The 23,309-nt window shown below is 39.7% G+C and overlaps 1 protein-coding gene across 5 annotated transcripts in view; it reads right to left on the minus strand.

The window, feature by feature from the left end:
- Positions 1–5,136: 5,136 nt before the first annotated feature.
- SLC26A6 (solute carrier family 26 member 6) overlaps positions 5,137–23,309 on the minus strand; it is a 41,082-nt gene continuing 22,909 nt past the window's right edge. For 4 of the 5 annotated variants that reach the window (XM_083354321.1, XM_083354319.1, XM_083354320.1 and 1 more), the window contains 11 exons: positions 21,786–21,863; positions 21,285–21,380; positions 19,579–19,685; positions 18,355–18,424; positions 17,022–17,114; positions 14,468–14,551; positions 13,564–13,632; positions 11,617–11,817; positions 10,539–10,593; positions 8,266–8,402; positions 5,137–6,471 (listed from right to left, as the gene is read on the minus strand). In XM_083354321.1, coding sequence (XP_083210447.1) covers positions 6,448–6,471; positions 8,266–8,402; positions 10,539–10,593; positions 11,617–11,817; positions 13,564–13,632; positions 14,468–14,551; positions 17,022–17,114; positions 18,355–18,424; positions 19,579–19,685; positions 21,285–21,380; positions 21,786–21,863 — 1,014 coding nt within the window. In that variant the 3' untranslated portion in view covers positions 5,137–6,447. Of the gene's footprint in view, positions 6,472–8,265; positions 8,403–10,538; positions 10,594–11,616; positions 11,818–13,563; positions 13,633–14,467; positions 14,552–14,574; positions 14,911–17,021; positions 17,115–18,354; positions 18,425–19,578; positions 19,686–21,284; positions 21,381–21,785; positions 21,864–23,309 lie in introns of those variants that run through there. The other variant, XR_014491402.1, reaches the window with a different exon arrangement.

Genomic DNA, 23,309 nt, shown 5'->3' on the forward strand with positions numbered 1-23,309 from the left:
AAAAAAACAAAAAACAAAACCAAGAAACTAAATGGAAACAAGCTTGGAGAGCAAACCACTGCCAAAACAGCAGTACAGCAGAACTACCAAGATCGTTCCCCCTTAGAATTAAGCAAAAGCAGAGACGCAAATCTGTCAATGGCTATAATTCTTTCGTACTGTAGCTCCTGACCTTGGTGGCCCAATGAGATCGTTGGCATTTTGAATGAGAAAGCAATGTCAAATCAGAAGTTGATAATATCTAGGAGTTCTCCTCCCCCCCACCCAAAAAAACAACAACAGAAAAGGTCAACAAAGACGTGATTGGCTCCCTCTTGCTAGCCCAGATTACATTTTTAATGATTTTTTAAAATTTATATTTAAAATATTCCATGTTATTTACATACATTGTTAATTGCGAAGTCATGTCCGACCCATCGCGACCCCATGGACAACGTTCCTCCAGGCCTTCTTGTCCTCTACCATCTTCTGGAGTCCATTTAGGCTCACGCCTACTGCTTCAGTGACCTCATCCAGCCACCTCATTCTCTGTCGTCCCCTTCTTCTATTGCCCTCAATCTTTCCCAGCATTAGGCTCTTCAGTGAGTCTTTCCTTCTCATTAGGTGGCCAAAGTATTTGAGTTTTAACTTCAGGATCTGGCCTTCTAAAGAGCAGTCAGGGTTGATCTCCTCTAGGACTGACCAGTTTGATCGCCTTGGAGTCCAAGGGACTCGCAGGAATCTTCTCCAGCACCATAGTTCAAAGGCCTCAATTCTTTGGCGCTCAGCCTTTCTTATGGTCCAACTTTCACTGCCATACATTGCAACTGGGAAAACCATGGCCTTGACTATATGCACTTTTGTTGACAGGGTGATGTCTCTGCTTTTTAGTATGCTGTCTAGATTTGCCATAGCTTTCCTCCCCAGGAGCAAGCGTCTTTTAATTTCTTGGCTGTAGTCCCCAACTGCGGTGATTTTGGAGCCCAGGAAAATAAAATCTGTCACTACCTCTATTTCTTTCCCATTTATTTGCCAGGAATTGAGAGGGCCGGATGCCATGATCTTGGTTTTCTTAATATTGAGTTTCAAGCCAACTTTTGCACTCTCCTTCACCTGCATTAAGAGGCTCTTTAGTTCCTCTTCACTTTCTACCATTAGAGTGGTATCATCTGCATATCTTAGGTTGTTGATATTTCTCCCGGTAATCTTAATTCCAACTTTTGATTCATCTAGCCCTGCCTTTCTCATGATGTGATCTGCATATAAGTTAAATAGGTAGGGTGACAGTATACAGCCTTGCCGGACTCCTTTCCCAATTTTGAACCAATCAGTGGTTCTGTGTCCAGTTCTCACTGTTGCTTCTTAACCCACATATAGGTTTCTCAACAGATAAATAAGATGGTCTGGTAATCCCATCTCTTTAAGAACTTGCCACAGTTTGTTGTGATCCACACAATTAAAGGCTTTAGCATAGTCAGTGAAGCAGAAGTAGATGTAGATGTTTTTCTGGAACTCCCTAGCTTTCTCCATGATCCAGCGTATGTTGGCAATTTGATTTCTAGTTCCTCTGCCTCTTTGAAATCCTGCCTGTACTTCTGGTAGTTCTCATCCACATACTGCTGGAGTCTAGCCTGGAACCAGTGTCATTATAATTGATGTACATGAATTCCACTTTCACAACACATGGTAGCAGCATTCTCAGATATGAAAAGCTGCAGTAGTTCTTATTTAGTGGCCACAGTTGAGACCAGCAACTTGGTCCTTGCGTGAAGCAAATGCTAAATAAAACTGTGTCTCTGCTGATCTTACTTCAGCTTTCCTTTGCTTTACAGACCTGTGAAGATTGTAAATGTGAGGATTAGTTGTAAAGTTATTTTTAATCAGTGTTGTAACTGAACGGTCTCTACACAAAGTAGTCACTAAATGAGGACTAGCTGTATTGACTTCTGGGATAGTGAAGAATTCACTGTGAGCAACAGACAAATGATGTTACACTGGCATATCAAGGCATGCCGATTACTGAACTAATTGAAGCTTCTGGGTAGTTTTCAAGGGCAGCTCCATATACTATGGTATCCATTACAGTAGTCAAGCTGTGTGATGACTAGGGCTTAAGCGATTGTCTAAAGCGCCCCTGGTCTAGGAAAGGGCTACACATTTTATATATAATCTGGTGATCTGAATTTTTTTCTCTTTTATAGGTCTTTATTGGAAGGTGTGTATTTGCATATAAGCAAGCTGGCTGCCGAAATGAAAACAGCTCCTTACCATCAACCACAGGCTGTGTAACAAAGCTAAAGCTCTACAGGGAATAAAAACAGTAGTCCTTGCAGTTACTAATAAAGGAGAATATTTGTAGCTCAGGATTGATATGAGGGGTTCTTGGTGCTCTCTGAGCGTGCTTGTTTTTTTGCAGATGTTTCATTATCCAAACTAGATAATATCATCAGTGCAAGTGTATCAGTGTAGCACTGATGATGTTACCTAGTTTGGGTAATGAAATGTCTGCAAGAAAAGAAGTAAGTTCAGAGAGCACCAAGGACCCCTCAGAAACAAAATTATTTGTCAGCAATAATGTAACCAGTCAGTTCTACACATATACACACTGAAAAGGAATCGGGGCAATTCTGGCATCAGACATGACAATTTCCAAAAACATTTGGAGAAACCTGCACCTTCATACTTTCTGTTACTGATTTGTATGTGTATTATTCATCTCACCAGACCATAACTCTGTTTCTGCAGGGGCCCTGCTTGTAGAACAGCAGTACTTGGAAGACATGAGTGGGAAGGTGAGGTGTCTCCTCTTGCAAGCCACAGCCTTTAAAATCAGTACAAACTCCTATCATGTCTCTCCTTAGTCTTCTCATTTGCAAGCTTATCAAAAAGGGAGAGAGCAATCCTCAATAAAAGAAAGAAAGCCCAACTTTTGGTTTTATATTTTCCCACATCCGGCCACTGATGGTTAAGTGTGTGTGTGTGTGTGTGTGTGTGTGTGTGTGTGTGTGTGTACGTGTATATGTGTGTCTCTGCTGGTCTTTGTTGACAACTATGGCTGCTGTTTTTGCTGAAATAAAATCACATGAAGCTTTAGTACCACTTTATGATGCCATGGTAAGACCGCACTAGAAATACTGCATCCAGTTTTGGTTGCTACAATATAAAAAAGTTATCAAGACTCTGAAAAGAGTGCAGAGAAGAGCCACAAAGATGATTAGGGGGCTGTATGCTAAATATTTGAAGAACAGTTGCAGGAATTTGATATGTCTACTTTAATGAAGAGAAGGACGAGGGGTGACATGATAGCAATGTTCCAATATCTTAGGGGCTGCCACAAATAAGAGGAAGTGAAGGTATTCTCTAAAGCACCTGAAGGCAGGACACGAAGCAATGGATGGAAACTAAGCAAAGAGAGAAGCAACTTAGAACTAAGGAGAAATTTTCTTAGAACAATTAAGCAGTAGAACAACCTGCCTCCAGAAGCTGTGAATGCTCCAACACTGGAGGTTTTTAAGAAGAGACTGGACAACCATTTGTCTGAAATGGTGTAGGGTTTCGTGCTTGAGCAGGGGGTTGGACTAGATAACCTCCAAGGTCCCTTCCAACTCTGTCATTCTGTTATTCTGAATGATGTATTGTGTACGTCATGTATTCCTAGAATAATTTTTGGAAAGTGTCTTTTCTGTAGTTGTACACTAGAGGGTGGTGGTTTTCTTTCTTCTGCCAATTCCTAACCTTCTTTCCATATTTTAGATGAGTTGTGGCTATTATGTAATGAGCAGGAAATAAGACTCGTGTAAGACTGAATATTCTTAGGCCTCAACTTTAGGAAACAGTTGTGTTTGAATTGATTAAATGCCAGCGAGTAGTTTCTGATCCTAGCAACCACGTAGATTTTCTCCACAAGGACCTGTCTTCTCAGGTCTTCTAACATTGCACCTATTGCTACTGTATCTGAGTCCATCCACCTTGCTGCTGGTTGGTCCTTCCCCCCCCCTTTCCTTCTACCTTTCCCAGCATCGGGGCTTTTTCCAGATAGCTGGATCTTCACATAATGTGTCTAAAATATGATAATTTGAATCTGGCCATTTATGCTTTGAGTAAAAACTCTGGGTTGATTTGTCTGATGAGGCAATTGTTTTTGGGTTTGGTTCCCCCCCCCCGCCCCACTATCTGCGGTATTCCTCTCAAAAGTCTTTTCCAACACCAATGTTCAAAAGTATTAATGCTTTTCCTATCCTGCTACTTCAGCATCCAACTTTTGCTTCCACAAAGTGTCTCAGGGACTATCATGAGTAGTATTATTCTCATCTTTGTAGGTATAGATCAGGGGTAGGCAACCTCGGCTCTTTTATGACTCATGGACTTCAACTCCCAGAATTCCTGAGTCAGCTATGCTGACTCAGGAATTCTGGGAGTTGAAGTCCATGAGTCATAAAAGAGCCGAGGTTGCCTACCCCTGGTATAGATAGAGACATCATATCTGAATATTTTTTCTAAGGCCTTCGTGGCTGCTGTACAGTACCAAGTGTTAATTTGCAGCATATTTCTTGACAGGTTGGTCCTTTACTGTTGATGGTTGATCCTAAAAAGCAGAAGCTAGCTGCCACTGAGGAATCTTCATTGCCAATTTTAAGGTGGTTACTCTACCTGTTTTTTATTAGTTTGGTCTTTTTTATATTTAATTTTAATTCAGGAACTTGCAGATCCTTTGCCTTTTTAGCTATCAGGACAGTGTCATCAGCATAGTGCAATTTATTGATATTCCTTCCTCCAATTTTAAAACCGCAAACATCTTTCAATTCATCTTCCCTTAATATGTATTCAGTGCAGGAAGTCTGTGCTTAACTGCTATACCTGGCACAAGGATTTCCATTGCTAAGTGAAGGAGTCATGAGGTAAAACATCATGTGACCACATCACTTGGTGCCGGCACTTCTGGTAGTCCCAGCTGGTTTAGTTAGGCCAGGACCAGGCCATCATTAGGCAAGGGCCTCAGACTTCTCCTGCCTGTTGTGCTCCACTTCAACTTTAAAACTTAAAAAACAGTTTATTTATATCTCTTCTCATAACAGATAGTATTCAACATCAAAGGTGACTATAGGAGCCAGAAACTGAGGACCACCTTGACAAAGTTATCAAAATACAACATTTGTAGTAAAAAGATATTTATTATAACTTTGAGTGTATACAGATCACAAAACATATGTTTTAATGTTAGATGCTAAACAAACAAAAGGGGGATATCTATTCAAAGCAAGAGAAACAGTAATGCATAAAATGTAAAAGTCAAATAAAGATATATCTGCTGATAAAATGCTTAGGTCACTGAGGATATATCTGGACATTGTGGATTCTGGTCTGATTATTGGCCTAAATATTGAACAGGCTGGCTTAATGAGGCAGGGCAGGTTATGTAACTCAGAATTCTCTAACACCTTGCAGTCTCACCTCACAACATCTGCTTCTGGAGACAGTTGTTGCATTTTGATATTCACAGAGCTGACCCATATGCACATTTAATTCATATTAATAGGATGCCTGCCCCCCCAAACCTTTCCAAGACCAGATCTCTACCTTCTGATTTCAACTCCTGCTTCCCAAGAAATAATAATGACTTCATAATTCATGCATACTTTCTTTCTTACCATTTTGCAATAAAAGTCCCATTTCCTGTTTCTTATGCATTGTCTCAGTAAATTGTAATCAAGTCTACTGAAATCAAGCAGTATTAGTGAAAGAAGAATCAGAGGTCTTGTTTACGTGTCCAGTATCACCAACGTTGATTTATGCTGACTTTCTAGGATCTTAATCAAGATCTTCAACTTTCTTATTGTTTGCCTATCTGATACTTCTAACTGGACATATTAGGAATACTTCGCGCAAAGCATGTGGGCTAAAGCTCCTTCTTCTGTATTAAGGCATCCAGGCATGACCAAAAAAATTCAAAGTATGAAAAAACTCCTTTTCTAAGACCTGCTATTAAAACTTTGGTCCAAGAAGGAAGGAACAAACATGGAGAGTAGATGCTTCTGTAACAGAAATGTTCTGCCTTTCCTTGTTGATCATGACCATCATAAAGGCAAAAACATGCTGTAAATGCCCAGTTTTCTCACCAAATCCAGTGGTAGGTTTGAATGGAAAATCCTTATCCCAAGAGCAGGGATAGCAACAAGTTTCAGTACCTGAGAGGGATTCTTTTCTAATCCATGAAATATTTTCTCAGGAGAACTAGAAGAATCAGTGCTCAAAAATCCAGAACAAAAGTTTCTCGGCCACTATCAGTTCTCAGATCCTCCAAAGTTGAGTCTCCAGGAAAAAGCATTTCCAACTTTCAATTTTTAAGCATTTGCACTTGGTAATGGTTCACTTCTTCTCTGGATTGGTAATAGTGGTGAATCATATCTCATTAGCAACGTAGTTTAGTACATCATCTCGAAGACATAGGCCTGTTTTCTGCTCATCAGATTACATGTCAGTGCTGTAGTCAACCTACAAAGATGGAGATTGAGCATCTCATATTAGCTGTACATGTTCATGGGACAAAACACCAAGGGAAAAAAAATATCCAGAATACAGATATTCTCTTTTTATATCCTCCTTTCCATGGAAGATCATATTCCTACTTCGAAACACAAAATACCTTGACGTAATTTTTAACTGAATTGCTATGGAGATGGACATATATGTAGCAGTCTTTATAGTATCTAAAGAGAAATCAAAGCCCTCCCTAGAAGAGCTCAGTTTGTAGCCTGCTTTACAGGGTAGTTTGAGAAATAATGGCTCATCTCATCTAATCTAGTGAATTCATGACAAGAGTCATTTAACCTGGTCTGCACATTAGCCAGTTTGGTGTCATGTAGTTTTCTATATTGCCCAGAGTCCACTGGAGCTGGGCAGTCATTAAGTTTAAATAAAATAAAATATAGATAGTCCTTGACTTATAACCACAATTAAGCCCAAAATTTCTCTTGCTAAGCAAGGCAGTTGTTAAGTGAGCTTTGCCCCATTTTACAACCTTTCTTTCCACAGTTGTTAAGGGAATCACTTCACTTGTTACGTTAGTATCATGGTTTTTAAGTGAATTTGGCTTCCCCATTGACTTTGCTTGTCAGAAGGTCACAAAAGGTGATCACATGACCCCAGGACACTGCAACCGTCATAAATATGAACCACATGCTAAGCATCCAAATTTTGATCATATTATCATAGGGATGCTTCAATGATCGTAAGTATGAAAAACGGTCATAAGTCACTTTTTTCAGTGCCATTGTAACTTCAAACAGTCACTAAATGAACTATTGTAAGTCAACGACTTCCTGTAAATAATAAATGGTTAAAAATAAATAAATAATAAATGGTAAATAATAAATGGCTAAAAACTGAGAGACCATTAGATCTAGTCCCATGTTAGGCATAAAGGCAGCTGGGCGACTTAAGGTCAGTCATTCAGTCTCAGCCCTAGGAAAAAAGAAATAGAAGAGATTCACTTCTGAAAAACTTGCCAAAGAAAACTGCAGGATCTGGTCCAGGCAAGTGCCAAGAATTAACACTGACTCAAAGGCACGTGCACACACATCATTAGCCCTACCTTGATGCAATGGTTGTTTTTAAAAAATATTTTAAACTATATTAAATGGGGAAGATAAATTATCAGTCGGCATGGGGAGGGAGAACCGTCTTAGCCCAAGAGTCAGGGTTTTCCCTTTACAGGTCTGTATAAAGATGGAAAGAAGGGACGCGGTGGCTCAGAAGATTGGCAGTTTGGCGGGTCGAATCCCGAGTGCTGCGTAGCAGAGTGAGCGCCTGTTACTTGTCCCAGCTTCTGCCAACCTAGCAGTTCGAAAGCACGTAAAAATGCAAGTAGAAAAATAGGGACCACTACGGTGGGAAGGTAACAGCGTTCCGTGCGCCTTTGGCGTCTAGTCATGCCGGCCACATGACCACGGAGACATCCTCGGACAAGCGCTGGCTCTTCGGCTTTGAAACAGAGATGAGCACCGGCCCCTAGAGCCGGAAACGACTAGCACGCATGTGCGGGGGAAACTTTACCTTTATTTTTACCTATAAAGATGGAGTATAAATCCTGCAGTCCGGAGAAAACCAACGAGTACTGGTGCTGGCATAGACATGCAATGAGATCTTCAAGGAAAGTGAATAGTTTGGCCCTGATGCTTCAAGAGATGTGCCTGATGGCAAAATAGCACCAAGACAGTGTACTAAACCTCCACGATCCCTGCGAGAAGTAGGTTTTTCTGAGTTATTAAGAAAACGAGTAACTCTTACATTGTCAATGTGTGGCATGCCCTGCTTTCGGTTCCTGGTGATATAGGTAATTGCATCATGCACTGATGCAAAAAGGTGGTTCTTGGTTATGGTTTCATTGAAAAAACTGCCTCTTTCCAGCTGGGTAATGACAGTGCCTGCAGAGAGAAGAACAGTAAATTACCTGACAGGACCATACAGGGGCAACATCTACTATTTGTGGTGAAAACACTAGTGATGAATCCAGTCAACGTCACTTTCATTTAGTCCAACAAATCTGCAAAGAGCAAGACTAGGGAAAGCTATCTGCCCATTTTAATAAAGCCGGGTGAGAACATTTATTTTGCAAATTTCCTGCTTTTTCTCTCTCACTAGAAGGTCTATTCAAGACTAGGATCTGTTACCACCCCCACCCCCAGCTAATTTTGTATGCTCTTTCCTTGATCAAAATTACTTCTAGTTATTACTATACAGTGTATACGATATACTTCCCCAATCTGGTTGTATTGAACTACCACTCTCATATTTCCAACTAATGTTGCACAATACAACTGAAGGTCATGAGTTGGGAGAGGCAATGTTATTAGCTTGGTGGGTGGCATGCTGTGGAGAGACTCCCTTTTGCTTTAGCAGAAATTTAAACAAGGGTTGGCTTATACTTAGGAAAAAGTATGATTTTTCCCAGGCTATCCTCTTAAATAATACCAAACTATGAGATATATATCCTAGTTTTCAGTCTGATTGTATCTGGGTGCAAAGGTATAGAACAGGGGTAGGCAACCTCGGCTCTTTTATGACGCGTCTTAAAAGAGCCGAGGTTGCCTACCCCTGGTATAGAACTATAGATTAATACTGAAAGGCAACAAAGAATGTTTTGGTCTCCTTACTGCCACCCAGCGGCTTTCTGCATACCATATTTGCAGCTCAGCCCCTGTTAATTTGGCCTTTTGTTGAAACTCATACAGGTAGTCCTTGGCTTAAGACTATAATTGAGCCTGGCAATTACGGTCACAAGTCTTGACAGTTGTAAAGCAGATCATCACATGACTGGACCCGATTTTACAACTTTATTTGGGGTGGTCATTGACCAAATGTAGCAGTTGTTAAGTTAATGTCACAGTTGTTAAGTGTATATTGTATGCCATTGGCCAATTTTTGCTGGAAACCAGAAGCAAATACTGGTTTCTGGCAAAAACCATCATAAATCATGGCCCTGTGACTGTGGGGTACTGCAAAAGGCTATAAGTGCAGGCTGGTTGCAAAATGTGGTCACGTGACCACAGGGAGGGAACTGATATAGGGTCGTAAGTAACTTTGGGGGTGGGGGGGTTGTCCATGGTAACTTCAGTCACTAAATGACCATTCGTAAGTCAAGGATTACCTGTAATGCTGAAACTCATAAACACCTATGGGGAGAATCCTGAGATAGAAATATTTTGGAGAATATTAAAAAGGCAGAATATATTTCTCCAAAGGAATAATGGAGAAGATCTTTAAAAAGACAGAAACCAGCCCCAGCCCTTCTCCCCCAAGCAGAAACTAGGCAAACGGCAACTTTTAGAAATGCAGATGTAATAATCCATTCAGGAAGGTTGGAGCCATGAAGCTATTAGGAAGACAAAGACACCTAAAATCTACATACCCCCACCCAAATTCTAAGGACAGGAGACATAAGGTTGACTCAGCCTTCCATCCTTCCCAGGTAGGTAAAATGAGGACCCAGATTGTTGGGGGCAATTAAGCTGACTTTGTAATAATGCCGCTTGGGGGGTGTATGAAAGCACTAATAAGCAGGCATATACATAGAATGAAGGCTACTGCTAAGCTTGTAAGCCGCCCTGAGTCTTCGGAGAAGGGCGAGATATAAATGGAATTAAAATAAAAAATAAAATAAATAATAGGATTAACCCACCAATACCAAAAGGGAACACTCAGACTCAGGTCAAAGTACATGACACAGGAAATACAAAGCCTCAAACAGGAACAGGAAAGAACCTCAAGAGCACCAGAAGGTATAAAAACCCTCCACTCCCTGCTACATGTGGTCAGTTTTTCCAAGAGCCATCTTTCTGTCTGGCTGTCCTCTCCAATAAACTGCAATCTTCTTTCTAAAGCAGTCTCCATTTTGCTTAATCTCCCAGCTTGGACTGGACCCTGATGAAGATTTTTTCCTTCAACACTCCCATGAGACAGACCTGGACTGACACACAAGAGCCAGACCTGAAGCCAAAAGAGGAATGTTTGATTCAAAGTACACCCACTCCCAAGGCAACGACTTCCTGGGTCTTTCTTACCATGGCAACCAGCAAGAAACACATCCACTTCAATCTCCTGAAAATCTTTAAATATCTGCAGAAGGCAACAAAGCAGAAACATCAGGATTGAAATATAAATGCCTGTGTTTTCCCAGCTGGTCAATTTAGGCTAGGAAGAAAACTGCTAATGGAGCTTTCCTTTAAGATAGCATGATCCAGATGTTTTGGTGTTTGATTCCCATTATCCCCCAAGAGCATGCTAAAGGGAGTTACTGTAAAGTCCATCACAGTGGGAAGGTGCACAGTTGAAAAGGATTTACTAGAAAGTTATTTCACAAAAGTCATATTATCCCCCTTCATTTGTTCTTTCAATCCTTTTAAGTTTAGTGAAGCAGCAGTGTCCATGAGCAATCTGCCACAGGAAAGAATCTTATTTCTGAAAAGCCGGGGAAATTAATGCTTTCTTGGCATTTTGAGTTCTTGCCAGCCATTTCGATTACAGCATGCACATGCATGCTGGGGAGAAGTGTCTGAATGAGAGAAATTGATTTAAAGCAATCAGGAAGATGCAGGAGAGCCGTTTTTAGGAGGTCAGAAATTGTACTGAACTCATAACCTCCTTAAGTCCAGAACTCAACAGGAGAACATGATCAATTTTAGCATTCTCTACATGTGACAAATACATATACAGTAGATGTTACATTCATGGAATCTCAAGATCTCTATGATCTTTAAGGGCTAGAGAGTCACATTTTTTAGATGGGCAATTTATAGGGAAAGGTAGAAGGTGGTAAAAGATTATAAACAATTTCATCATCATGGTGATTTTGAAGCAAGAAGTCAAATAATTTTTCTTGGAGAGTACCACAAGGGAATTTCCAGACTTTCTTGATTCAGAAAGAAAGCACTACTTTGACAGTTTCTTCCCTCCAACAAACAGGACATTGGAACAAATGTGGATTTTCTGACAGAATCGCAGCAGGAAAAGAAAGCAGTTAAACCCACACTTCATACTGGCATTGGCATTTATTCCTTGCACCTCCCTCCTACAAGGTCAGTGGGCCTTTCTTCCCAAATGGGGCACAGCCATACATCTGAAAGCTTTCCTTTTCCTTACATTTTTTAAGATCTTTATGGAGACAGTGTCCACAAAGGTGACAGAGCTGAAGTCCAGAATGATTGAGTGGATAGAAGGCTTTTCCAGCCCCAGACCATTTAAACTGGGTTTGCCACAAGATTGTGGCTGGGGGTGACTTGGGGTATCCCAGGCCACCACAGTTCCATTGATCTCAGTATCTACTATGCCTTCCTCTGGTTCCTGCAAGAAAGGAAAAATAGAGTTGATTACTTGGAGGGATTCTCCAGGTTGTCTTTTGCTATTAAGAGTATTTTGTGGAATGTGAGAGGTGTGGATTGAGTTCTACTGGAAACAGGAAATCCCTTTCTGTGGGTAGATCATAATCATATGTTGGGTTCTCACACGTTACCTTAGAACCCAGAAAAATATTTGCAACATCAGAGGGTTCAGATGCTAGTTTTCTGAGGAAATGAACAAGGTCATAGGGGGTATGTAAATTTCCTTAGGAAAAAATATGAACAAACTTGGTGAAAGAAACGAGAAATCTAAAGCACAAATAGCTCCTTCCTGTATTTATCTTAGTAGTGGTTGTGTCATGTTGAAAGTACTGTCATGGCAACTTGGTAACCTAGTAAACAGCAACTCACTACTTTTTGGTTCTTGAGAGCAATTAAGTCTCTCTGTGTGTGTGTGTGTGTGTATGTGTGCGTGCGCACATGCATTCTGAGATGTTGTACTGCATGTATTTCTGTGTAAATGAGCACCTTTGGCTTCAAAACCTAGCAAAGTAGAGATTAAATGTTGAATAACCATGCAACAAAAGTGGTAAGTCTTTGCTGAGCTTCATAAGTATGGATTTACAAGTGACACTTTCTCCAGCCAAAGTTTTCAAAGATCTGAGATTTCAGATCAAACTTGGGATTGAGAGGGAATTCTCTAGGTGGAGGCTAAAGAGGTACAGCTATCCCATTCAATTCACAGAGATGCACCTGATGAAATCATACTTATATTTACCAGTACAAGGCAACTTTTTACTTACAGTGCTAACACAGAGGTACAACGTCTCAGAATTCCATCTATCAAATGTTCAAAAGATACATTTATTGAAACTTATTATGGATATATTATATAGGGTACCTATTGGATTTCTTCCTGCTCAAATAAGAATAGAATAGATTAGAATAACAGAGTTGGAAGGGACCTTGTAGGTCATCTAGTACAACCTTCCCCACCCAAGCAGGAGACCCTACTACACCATTTCTGACAGATGGCAATCCAGTCTCTTCTTGAAAGCTTCAAGTGATAAAGCTCCCACAACTTCTGCATATGATCAGGCACTGCTTAGAATAATGAAAATTAGGTCCAGAGAAATCAGTAAGAAATCCATTTGTGGGCAGGGATTGTGTGGATCAACTAAATGTTAGCACTGTAAGTAAAAAGTTGCCTTGTGCTGGTAAATATAAGTATGATTTCATCAGGTGCATCTCTGTGAATTGAATGGGATAGCTGTACCTCTTTAGCCTCCACCTAGAGACTTCCCTCTCAATCCAAGGTTTGATCTGAAATCTCAGATCTTTGAAAACTTTGGCTGGAGAAAGTGTCACTTGTAAATCCATACTTATGAAGCTCAGCAAAGACTTACCACTTTTGTTGCATGGTTATTCAACATTTAATCTCTACTTTGCTGGGTTTTGAAGCCAAAGGTGCTCATTTACACAGAAATACATACATACAGTATACAATGGGTTTACTCAGGTATAATAATGTTCTAAATGCAGTGGTGGGATTCAGCCGGTTAGCACCACTTCAGCAGAACCTGTAGCTAATTTTTTGTTGCCCAGGCCCGGAATGGACTTCCGGAAGCGGCATCCACACAGAGAACCAGTTGTTCACATATTTGAATCCTACCACTGCCTAAATGCCTAGGCCCTAGGGCAATGTTGTCTGCACTTTCTCTTTTTAAAATGATTGTACGTGGTACAGTACTTGTGACTTTGCATCCATCTCTACATCCTCAAATCCAGCGTTGTTTTCTCCAGATTTTTTAGCAGTTTTCTGTTACCAAAAGCAAGAAGAAAATATAGATCACAATCCTCACAGAACTCTTTCTTCATATGACATTTTAAGAATCATACAATTAATTCTGGATCAAGGAAGAAAATATCAAAAGTTAGGACCATGGTATGTTGGTGCCATGCCATGGTAGCTTATTGCACAAGCCATAGTTAAAACAAATGAGAGTCCAGTACAGTATGTGAACAAATAGTGGTGTGCTACCCAAAGCTGAATAAAGACCTTGTTTTTCTTCACATGGACTGTAGATGTAGAACTGATAAGGATATTGATTTTGGCTAAACCTGATCCTTAGGATTTTTGTTCTGTTCTCTGTCAATAAAACAGAGAGTTGCAATGCAGCAGTGCTCTGAGCGTAAGAGTTTTCTATATCATGTATGGAAAATATAGTGATTTTAACTTATTCGTGGGCATTTTGTTTAATCTTTTTTAATTTTTGTATTTTGTTTTTTAATATGTACTGCCCTGTTCACTGCCCTGAGTCCTTCGGGAGAAGGGCGGTATACAAATTAAATAAATAAATAAATAAATAAATAAATAAATAAATAAATAAATAAATAAATAAATAAATAAATAAATAGTGATACAGCAGTACAATCCAGCCAGCCATTGTCTCCAGCTTTATCCATGTCTATTTGTGAATGAGAATGCAGTATAGAAAATATCTGAAGGGCTCCAGATTAGCTAAGGTTAGTCTAACCCCCTTCATCCTTTTTTATCTATAGATAAAACCAGATCCAGGTGTCTTTGTGGAAAATAGTCCTCTTGGAATTTAGAAGAAGAAGAAGAAAAAAAAAACACTAGTCAGAAAAGGTACCTTGGCTTCTTTTTTGTCTTTCTTTTGCTTCGTCTTCAGAGCTTTCACCTTCTTTTCAATGAGACGGCACACATCAATGCCACACTACAAAAGAGAGAAGTACTTACATCCCAGGATGCAATGGACAGCTGTCAGTTTTCTGATGCGTGATGGGCTACGGTCAAAAAGTCAAGATGCCCGATACCGTGGTGTGGTTGAAGCTCTGTCTGTCTTTGATATGCCTTGCACCATGCGATGCACATCAAAGCCAGGCAGAGCTTTGCTACGTTTCCCATCTTGACTTCTTTTTTTTTATCATATCCTGCAGATACTCCCGGACTCGTTTTGCTCATTTTCATTCCACCAGGCTTCTTAAAAGAAGCTTCAGATGGTGGGGTGCACACACTGAGAAGGTCCCATTTAAGGTATGAGTTGATATTTGAAATAATCCGATAGACTGCTATCTGATAAGAAAAGTTTCACTGAAATAAAAAGAGTTGTTTTGCATTTTCCCTCACACTTCATTTTATTGGGCCCCTAACTTCAATGGGTAAAATGATGGAAAAAAGTATTGTCATACAGTACTGAAAGACAGTGAGTGGGTAAGGGCTTGTATTAACCCCTTATTTTACTACTTGTATATTTACTCAGTGCTCACTGATTCTTTTACTCATCCTGGAGTGACAGTCTTTTTGGAGAGAGAAAGCAATACATGAGCTCATGATTACATTGGGCCATTGTAAGGATCTGCTGTGGGGACAGCCTAGAAACAATTTATTTCAAAACAGAAGATATTAACTGGCACCAACCATTGATTAAGAAGACGGTGGATCCCTGATAAAGAGCTTTATTAGTTTTTGGTCAATTTCTGAGTACAATTCAGGGAGCTGCTATTTATTTATACGGCCTTGGACGTGCTGTGGGCAGGTGGGGAGTGGATTGGAAATGGCTTTTCTTATGTCCACTTGTCATCGTTCACAAAGCTCTTCCTCAGAGCCCGCCCTCTGGGTTTCTGGGAATGTGGCAGAAGGTTTTGGGGATGGGAAGAAGGCTTCTGGGGAGGAAATCTCTACAAGAGATATTATCTCTTGTGCCTTAGGAAAGCCACCAATTTGTTTTCCCCAGCTTTTGACATCTCACACAGTCTATTCATCCACCAGTATTATTTTATTTTTATTTTTTTATCATCAGTTATGCACCACCTTGGAAACCCTAAATGAGAAGATGGCACACCAACTGTAAACAAGGAAAGTCAACTCAAAATTTAATGAGGATATCAACATTGAGACGGCTGGGCAAACCGAAGTTTCTATAAATTTTTCCTAGTCTGAATCATCAATTAAAAACATATTTTAGCCCAATGGAATGTGTGTGTGTGTGTATGTATGTATGTATGTATGTATGTGTGTGTATGTATATGTCCCAGCTTCTGCCAACCTAGCAGTTCGAAAGCACGTAAAAATGCAAGTAGAAAAATAGGGACCACTACGGTGGGAAGGTAACAGTGTTCCGTGGGCCTTTGTCATCTAGTCATGCCGGCCACAAGCGCTGGCTCTTCGGCTTTGAAATGGAGATGAGCACCGGCCCCTAGAGTTGGAAATGACTAGCACACATGTGCGGAGATATATATATATATATATATATATATATATATATATATATATATATATATATACATACATACTAAGTATTTGTTAAGTATTTTAGAATACCTTGCCGGCCCAAATACGGGCCAAACCTTATTGCCTGTTTCAGCCTAACCTAAGGCCATCCACAAGCTGTAGTCGCAACTGTGGCAACTCATATTTGTGTAATTTTTTTGGATTGCTAACAAAGAATTAAAGGGAGACTGATATGGCCATTTCAAACTCATTTGTTCTCATCAGTCAGCCATACCCTTCTGAGATTTGAATCTCAGAAGGGTATGGCTGACTGATGAGAACAAATGAGTTTGAAATGGCCAAATCAGTCTCCCTTTAATTCTTTGTTAGCAATCCAAAAAAATTACACATACTGTACATACATACACACACACACTTTGTAATTGGGTAATTTTTACTGGGAAATTTAGACTTGGTTTTGCTTTTGACCATGTTGATACTTGGTAACCAATAAACATGTTCTTTGAGGAATTCACAAGCCTCAGAGTTCTGCTTTATTTGTCTCTGTCTATTGGAACCCTCTCTCTCTCTTTCTCTCACATACACAAACACACACACACGCACACACACACACACACGTGTGTGTGTGTGTGTGTGTGTGTATGCCCAAGTGTGGATTTCGATAAGAAATGCAGGGTGACCCCCTACCCTGCCTTCAACGTTGCTGCTTTAATTCTGAGCTTTTGATCATTTTGTAACAGCTTTATATGCAGAATAAAAATGCACTTCTTTTTTCTTGAGCAAAGATGAAGGCCAAGGATGAATTAATATACTACAAGAGCACTCCCACGCAGGAGTTGAAAGAGTATCTGTCTCTTGATTCCTTCTAAGTGGAATATAGCCCAAAGCTATTTTAGAGGTCATAGATGAGCAACCAAGCAAATACTAAGAGCAAACTCTAAAGTTTTTCTCACCTTTCTTTTAAGGGCCTCTGCATACAATTCAGCATTAGCAAAATAGATAGTAGCAGAGGAGTGGAAAATTTTCACACCTGGTATTTCCTTAGCCTGCGGGGAGGGGAGGAAGGAAGGAACACAAATGTTAGGAAAAGGGAGTTAGTATGGGGCTAATATATAAAGACCAGAATAAATAGAATTTGATCAGGAACACCATCTATTTATTTTTAAAGATAAATCAGGAACATTAAGATATGTGTAAAATAAGATCTAAAGATGGTGGGAATCTTCTCCAATCCAGACATGATGGTTCCAATCCTGATCAGGCCATTATAATTTAGAATATATATATTTCACATAATAAGAAAGAAAAGACTGGCAGGAGACCAGCCTCAACAAAAGAAGCAGAAATGTTGGACAAGAAGATTGTAAGCACAACAGCTTTACTGATCATTCTCCGTTGTTTTGCTGGGCAGATAATTTCTCAGAGATCACAGGCAGGCGTGTCAGCTGTGTCATTTAAACCCAACATAATAACTGTAATTCTTGGCTAGAGGAGGTTTCCCAGAGGATTAATAAGCACAATACGGACTTTGCCACTGCAAGGATCAGGGCTTAATTGGGCCTTCACAGTGGTGGTCTGCATTTGTAGTCTTCTTGCCCACTCCGATCTGCAATACTTCTTCCCTGGTGGATTTTCATAGGACCAGGGCTTTTTTTGTCATAGAACGCTCAGAATGGAGTTCCGGCACCTTTTTTGGATGGAACCTTGTAGGGTAGGCAAGGCGGATTGTATGACATGTGTCAGTTCCAGCACCTTTTTCTGTTACAAAAAAAGCACTGCATAGGACTATAAAAACTTGGCTATTCAATAACACCATCAGGAGATATTATTTGGCCCGGCCCATGGTAGATATTTATTATACTAATGTTGCAATAAGATAAGCAGGGATTAATTCCAGAGGAACAATCAAACAGAAAACAATCAAGGAACTACCGAGGAGAGAACCACATTCCCACCAAAACTGCCAGGGCAAGCCACTGAATATAAATAGGGAGCAAACCCCACAGTCACTAGCACTGATGATATTACCTACTCAGGTAATGAAACGTCTGCAGGCAAACAACCAAGCTCAGAGAGTACCAAGTACTCCACAATATTGTTTGTATTGCCTGTTTTTTAAAAAAAATCTCTTTAATCCTCCCTTGTAAGTTGCTCAGAGCCAGTCCGGAAAGAGTGGCATAGAAAGTTTAATTGTAAATAAATATCTTTTCCTACGCAGTTCTGGACAACCATCTCCTTTAATCGTTTTATATTTATTAAACTTATATATTTTCATGACATACTTACTTTATGATACTCAGCAATGTCTTTGTAAATTCCTGTGGTGGACACTTGTCCCAAAATGGAATAATAAGGCCTTAGGGAAGGTAATAAAAGAGAAAAAAAGGTTAGCAAAGGTTTTAACCTGCTCTCACAATAGATCCTTTGTGACATCCATATCTGGAATTCCTCATGGACAAAGAAGCTGCTTGCTTTATATAATTATATGTTAAAGTTTCTTTCTTGGATTATCTAGTACAGTAATTGTTTATATAAGTAATCTTAGATAAAGCCAGCCAAGTATGATGACTCTTTTGAATGTTACCAATGATACTGATAGATTGCAATGATGAAAAGGGATGTAACACAACCTTTTGAGTATTTATACTCTGATTATACAAAAAGAATGGCTTACGCCTTAACTCTGTTGAATTAGCACAGTTTAGATCAGTGATGGCGAACCTTTTAGAGACCGAGTGCCCAAATTGCAACTTAAAACCCACGTATTTATTGCAAAATGCCAGGGCTGCATCAGCATTGTGGTGCCCTCAGGCAGGGCTAGGGAGGCGTGGCCCACTGGGTGGGCATGGCTGCAGTGGTCAAGTGAGATTGTTTGCTCACTTCCTGCCCTGTCGCTTCCAAATGCCATGTGCTCGCTATTCTGGCGAACTCTGCTGGGGCAACGGCACATGTGCCCACAGAGAGGCCTCTGAGTGCCACCTCTGGCACGCGTTCCATAGGTTCACCACCACTGGTTTAGATTAAACATATAGACTAAGCATATAGTTAAATGGTTCTATTTACAGATATAAGGTGCTTTTCTTGGTTCATTGTAATAACAGTGTTTTGATTTAATTATGTATATGTACTGAAATTGGAAGTTCCACCAATAGTAAGATGGAGTCTGTCTTCTGTTAGATACTGAACTTCACCTCCAGAACATCCAGGCAAAATGGACAATGTTGACAGATCTGGGAAGTATAATTCAGAAGCTTTAAGGGACCACAGTTCCCATGTTTATCTTTGGCTTACACACTCTGATAAAAAAAATGTTTGATATTACTTGCCGTACTTTAGCACAGTTCTGCTTCTCAGTTTCTAAATACGACCTTATCTTTGAACAAACCAACCTGAATCTTTTGAAATGGGGCAGAATATAAATGCCTTATACTGCTGCACTATAAAAGTCTAGCAAAAAGCATTTCCCAAATCTATTTCTCCCATCCTCTTGCCAGCTAGTGTAATACTCACATCTGAGTCCGGAATATGACAGTGAAGAGTGAAAATGTCACAGCTGCTGCCAGTCCCAAGTCAAGATTCAAGAGTACCGTAGTGACAAAAGTTACAAGCCAGATAAGCTGGAGGCAGGAGAATGAGAGAATAACAACAGTACTGAAGGCATCACCTAAATTTCCATTCAATTTTAGAAGAGGGAGTTATTATTTTTGAGTTATATTAGCAAATGTGAATTGGTGCAAAATTGCAGCTGGCCAGTGGTCCTGACTAACCTTGTCAAGTCATCCAAGAAGTTGAAAGCAATTGATTTATGTCAGGTGGACTATTGAGATGCTTTTTAATAACCCTATAGGACATTGTTATTGTTCTATTATGTCTTAGCTATGGAATACATAAATATGAAGAAAAAAAGCACCATTTTGCAAAACTTACAGCATAAAAAATAACATGGAACTAGAATCACTTCATAAAAGATTTTAAAACGGCACGAGGAGGAGGCAGTAGAACAATGATGTGAAACAATATATACTGTAGTAGGTGCTTTGAAAGTACAAATTACTTTGTAGTGAGATTACTGCAACACCCTCTTCATGAGGTTTTTTTTTCTATTGGATGCTACAATCGATAGAACTGTTTCTCCAATTTGCCAATCAAAAGGACAGATCCAGCCATTGGACACCAATATTGCAGTGACCCCCAAGGCTGCTGATTTACAGAAGCCATTGGAAGGGCTTGTTATTAATGTTAAAGCTCTACCTAGCTTGATTCTGGGTGTTTGCAGTGTGGTCTTGTGCATTCTTGTTGAAAAGACCATGTGAGGTGGGTGTTGTGGGAGCCTGAAAAAAAACCTTTTTCATATATTACCCCCTACTTTGGACTATCTTAATCGCAGTTCCCATCTTTTTTTTTAAAAAAATGTTGCATTGTAATTGCTTTATTTGACTGTTGTCAGCTGCCCAGAATTGTTGAGAGTTGGGTAGCATTCAATTTTAATATATCATCACCGTCATTATTATCTCACCTACCAAAGTATGGAACATATCCAGTCTCCTTGTCTTTGGGAATCTATGTGTAACAGCCTCAAATCTATAGAAGTGGATGATCTACAATTTATGGGTTAGACAAAGTAATTACTAATAGTAATTACTAAGACATGAAGACTCTTATACCTGAATGCCCTGTAATTATGAGATGGTTTTAATCTTTCCATAGAGAAAAAAAGCTGGCATATCTTGAAAACTAGTTCTAGCACATCATTTTTCTAAGTATGTTAAGATTTCTTTGTCCAAGGTCTGCATTATCATTATAGGTGAATGGCCTCCCAAACTATAGAATAAAACTGTAGGTGCCACATGGCATTGCTTGCTGCTCTCTAGAAACAGGATTATTTCTCTTAGATATAGTGCAATACACTATCAGTTGTAGCAATGTTGGGTGGTGGTGGTGGTGGGGAGAAGTCAGTTTTTTGTTTGCTATTTTATTTCTTCATCTACTTGTTTCTATAATGCTGTTGAAAATTAGCACAGTTTTGCTGGAGTTTTTCTCCCTGGCTGTCCCTTACATAATACTCTCATTCTCTCCTGTTTCTGAGTATGAGAACGGCATCGTGTATCCCTGCTGCATGCATAATCTAGATTAGCTCCTCATACAGAGCAGAATTTATGGCCATCCATCAGTCTCTTCTTGCCTTCTGATTCCTGTTGAAGTTTTCTCCTACTTACCAGGTCGGTAAAATTAGATCTCCAAAGTGCAGGAATATCTTTGAACTGTTTGAACATGCCTTTCAAGTTGACAATAACAATGGCCGCTAAGACAGCCTAAAAGAAAATGGCAAAGATGCTATTTAATAATACCTAGAGCAGGCAGTTTTAATTCAAGTAATGAGTAAGAACAGAAGAAACTTTTTTTTAAAATTCCATTTATATCCCGCCCTTCTCCGAAGACTCAGGGCGGCTTACAAGCTTAGCAGTAGCCTTCATTCTATGTATATGCCTGCTTATTAGGGCTTTCACACACCCCCAAGCGGCATTATTACAAAGTCAGCTTAATTGCCCCCAACAATCTGGGTCCCTTAAGTACAGTATAAACCTTTTCTACAATGATGTAAATACCACAAAGAGATATGTTGATATTTCCACTGTATTTGGAGAATGTTTCCTTCAATATCTACTGTATCTCAATGATATTTTTTTTAAAAAGAACAGCCTAATTTTGGAACATACTTTGGGTAGTTCGTGGAAAAACTCTCCAATCTTCAAAATGGTTGCCAGGATGATGAGAGAGGAGATGACGGAGGCCATCTGCAAAGTAGATAACAGGGAACAACTGAATACAAAGCAAGGCTGCACGAAGCAAGAAAATAACCCCAAATTTCACTTTCTTCCAGTTTCAGCTTTTTATCAATGTTTTAAAGACATTGGGTGGTAGCACTTGGCTGGCTTTGGGCCCAAAACTAAGCAGGGTCAGGCCTGGTTATTACATGGATGGGAAACCACACAAAGTTTTAGAACTGTGAAAATAGAAAAAAAAGAACCTGTGTAACGACTGATCGGTCAGTATGAAGCTGATACTGAACAAAACTCTGGAACAGATTGTTAGACAGGTTGTGAGCATTCAGAAGACAATGTCTTGCTTGGCAGCACAGGTTTATCAAGAACAAGTCATGCCCATCCAGTGTGATTTCCCTTTTTTCATAGAGAGACCAGTTTAGGAGATTGCCATGGAAGAGTGTACTTTGATTCTAGTAAACTAGGCTGAACTATACCACTATTACATGAATATAGAGCCGGTTGAAAAATTGTATTTTATAAACATATGTTCATGATTTTTTAAAATCAAACTAGATACACAAAAGTGTCAAGTGGTATACTGCAGACTCCATTTTAGGACCCATGTTGGCCCATATATTTAAAAATGAGTTGTACAAAGAGATTTAAAAAGATTGTAAAATTTGCAGAAGATGCAAAGATAGGGAGAACAGCAGACCCTTTAGGAGATGATGTGGGTGATTCTTGACAAGCTGGAACACAGGGCAGAAAGATGGTTATCAGCGTAGTTGATGACAAAGTCTTATATTTTGTTAGAAAAAGTCTAAGGTATGAATATTGGATGTGGCAGTGCTACACGAGACAGGATTTGAATGTAACACAATGTGAACATAAGCAAATAATGTGATGTAGCTGCAAACATACATGCACACACATACCAATATTAGACTGCAACAGTGAAATGTGAAAATGTAGAGGAATCAATCCTCTTGACTCTGTTTTGGGTAGACTCAGTGGTGGGATTCAGCCAGTTTGCACCACTTCAGTAGAACCGGTAGCTAATTTTTTGTTGCCCAGGCCCAGAATGGACTTCCGGAAGCAGCATCCACACAAAGAACCAGTTGTTCACATAATTGAACCCCACCACTGGATAGACTATAAACTAGAAAATCTTGGATGGGATATTGACATCTCCTCTGAGAATGTTGCATCCTGGTTACTGCATTTTAGGAGGTATATTGACAACTGAAGGAGTCTAAAGGATAGCAACCATGATGATAAAGGTCTCAGAAGGAAGAACCTATGACAAATGGTTGGAGGCAATGGATGGGTTTAGTCTGGAGAAAAGAAGGCTGCAAGAGAAGCTCAAATATCAGAAGAGCTGTCATATAGAATACAAGGCAGAATTGTTCAGAGATATGCCTTAAGGCAAGAAAGAATATGTTTAAAAAGTGATTTTAGCTGGACATCAGGAAAAAT

Source organism: Vipera ursinii, assembly GCF_947247035.1.
Source record: "Vipera ursinii genome assembly, chromosome: 2".
NCBI lineage: Eukaryota > Metazoa > Chordata > Lepidosauria > Squamata > Viperidae > Vipera > Vipera ursinii.